General features: G+C 61.9%; 1 protein-coding gene across 1 annotated transcript in view; it reads right to left on the reverse strand.

Annotated features, from left to right (window-relative positions):
* Nucleotides 1–2432, reverse strand: part of LOC102765512 (kinesin-like protein KIF19) — a 14953-nt gene that overhangs the window by 2249 nt on the left and 10272 nt on the right. Inside the window, exon 8 of the mRNA XM_015565158.1 lies at nt 707–859. Coding sequence (XP_015420644.1) covers nt 707–859 — 153 coding nt within the window. The remainder of the gene's footprint in view (nt 1–706; nt 860–2432) is intronic.

Consider the following 2432-nt stretch of genomic DNA (forward strand, 5'->3'; position numbering starts at 1 on the left):
GGGGCACGAGCGGGGGTGGCAGGAACCGGCCCCCTGCCCAGTGGTGCTGTCTGCCCCCACCCCCGCCAGACCCGTGGGCACCGCCCCGAGGCTCCTGCTCCAAACCCTGAGGAGGGCAGCTCAGGGTGACGCTCAGGGTGAGGGAGGCCTGTGCCAGGCCCACCCCGTCCGCCTTCTGCTCCGAGGCGAGCAGGTCAGACCGGGAGGCGGGTCTGCAGGGACACGCCTGCTTCACCATTTGTTTGTGTGGAGCCCGCCTGGTACAGGGCAGAGGCGGCTGCATCGGCTCAGCGTGGGGACCTTCTCAGGCAGACTGCCCGTGACGTGACGGAGGCAGTGAGCTCCCTGTCCCTAGAGGTATGCAAGCATGGGCTGCACCATGCTGAGAGGGCGGGCAGTCAGGTCGTGACTAGAGATGGTTTCTACCATGTTTCCCTGCTTTTGGGGGTTCCTAGAAGGGTCCTTAGACCTCACTCAGGGCCTCTCTCCTGGCTGGTAAGTCCTGAAGATGCAGTCAGCTGTGGCAGCAGGACACACATGCACACCCACACACACATGTGTACACACGTGCGTGCACACACAAATACATGAACAATGAACACACGGGCACACATACACCCATATGCACCCATGCACACATAAGCATGTGAGTGCACACATACACACATGTGCACACACATGCACACACCCGGCCTGCAGCTTGTACCTTGAGCAGGCGTGTGAGCTTGCTGTCCCTGAAGTTCACGTACTGCGTGCGGCCGCCGCCCCTCTCGCTGAGCGCGTTGATGCAGTTGCCCAGCGCCAGCAGCGAGCGGTTGATGTGCGCGCCCTCCTGCATCCTTTTGCCGCGGTTCTGGGTCTGCTCGGGGAGAGGCGGGCAGGTGGGAGATGGTCTGTGCCCCCACCTGCTCCCCACACCAGGCCCTGGGAAGGGACTGAGGTCCAGGGCCATACCCGTCCCCCGGAGGCTCGGGCCCTGCAGGCACGGACTAGACCAGCCGTGGGCAAACTACGACCCGCGGGCCTGATCCGGCCCGTTTGAAATGAATAAAACTAAAAAAAAAAAAAAAAGACTGCACCCTTTTATGTAATGATGTTTACTTTGAATTTATATTAGTTCACACAAACACTCCATCCATGCTTTTGTTCCGGCCCTCCGGTCCAGTTTAAGAACCCATTGTGGTCCTCGAGTCAAAAAGTTTGCCCACCCCTGGTCTAGATCCAAACCCGGGGCTGCGATGAGGGTGACAGAAGCCCGCGGGCACACTGGGCAGCCGCTGGAGGGAGGGGAGCCGTGTGCGGCGCTGGCAGGTGCCCTTCAGCATCATGAATGAGGTAGCGTGGGCAGGCGTGTCTGCAGCGCCATCTGACTCAGTGAAGACGTGAATGTGCGCTCACGAGGCGCCCCCGCAGCAGCGCCCCCTCATCCTCCAGACATCACACGGGGCCACGGTCCCCCGGTCCTTGCCGTCCAGGACTGGGCCCCAGGACCCGGCACAGCCCTCTGTCCTCCTGCGTCTGGAATTATTCCAGCCGCAGACCCGGCCCGCTCGCCCTGCCTCGCCTGCTCTCCCCGGGAAGCCACATGAAGGCTCATCAGTGCCCCCGGCTCCCAAGGGCCCTGTGCTTCCCGAGGGGCCGTGTGGAGGCGTGGCCCGCCCCTCCTCCGGGAACCGTTACCGTCTTTCCAACGGCTGCTGTCTTTGACCCGCTGGCTCTCCTACCTCAGGTTCCCATTAACATGCACATTGCAATCCTAGGGTTAGGTTACAATATCTGACTGGCCCGACCGGCGTAACTCAGTGGTTGAGCGCTGACCTATGAACCAGAAGGTCAAGGTTCAATTCCTGGTCAGTCAGGGCACGTGCTCAGGGTTGCAGGCTTGATCTCCATTGTGGGGCACGCAGGAGGCGGCCCAGCAATGATTCTCTCTCATCATTGATGTTTCTAAATCTCTCCCCCCTCCCTTCCTCTCTGAAATCAATAAAAAAATATTTTTAAAAAACAGCCTGACTCTGGGCCAGGCCTGGCCGATTCAGGACCTGAGCGCCAGGGCAGGGCCAGGGCGGGTGAGGGAGGGAGGGGAGGACCTCCACGGTCGGGTGGGCACAGGGTGGAGGACTGGGATTTGGGCCGTGGCCGGGATCCAGCACTAACCCTCTGTGCTCGGCCAGGCCCCTCCCCCTGGCATGCTCTTCCGTACACTCCCCCAAAGTCCCCAGGGCCCATCAGGCCCAGCCCGGAGACCCCACCACTACCACCACCCTCCTCTGAGCTCCCATGAGCCCCGTGTAGACCCCAAATCTCAAAGGACAGCCTCCCCGAGCTGCAATGGTCTGCTCACAATTGTCTCCCCGACCCCTGAGGCTCTGGGCTCCCTGCGGGCGGGTCCGGCCTCAGACGCTGCGGTGGGGGGCGGGGGGAGGGGGAGA

The sequence above is a fragment of the Myotis davidii genome, unplaced genomic scaffold, assembly GCF_000327345.1.
Source record: "Myotis davidii unplaced genomic scaffold, ASM32734v1 scaffold399, whole genome shotgun sequence".
In the NCBI taxonomy this organism is placed as follows: Eukaryota; Metazoa; Chordata; class Mammalia; order Chiroptera; family Vespertilionidae; genus Myotis; species Myotis davidii.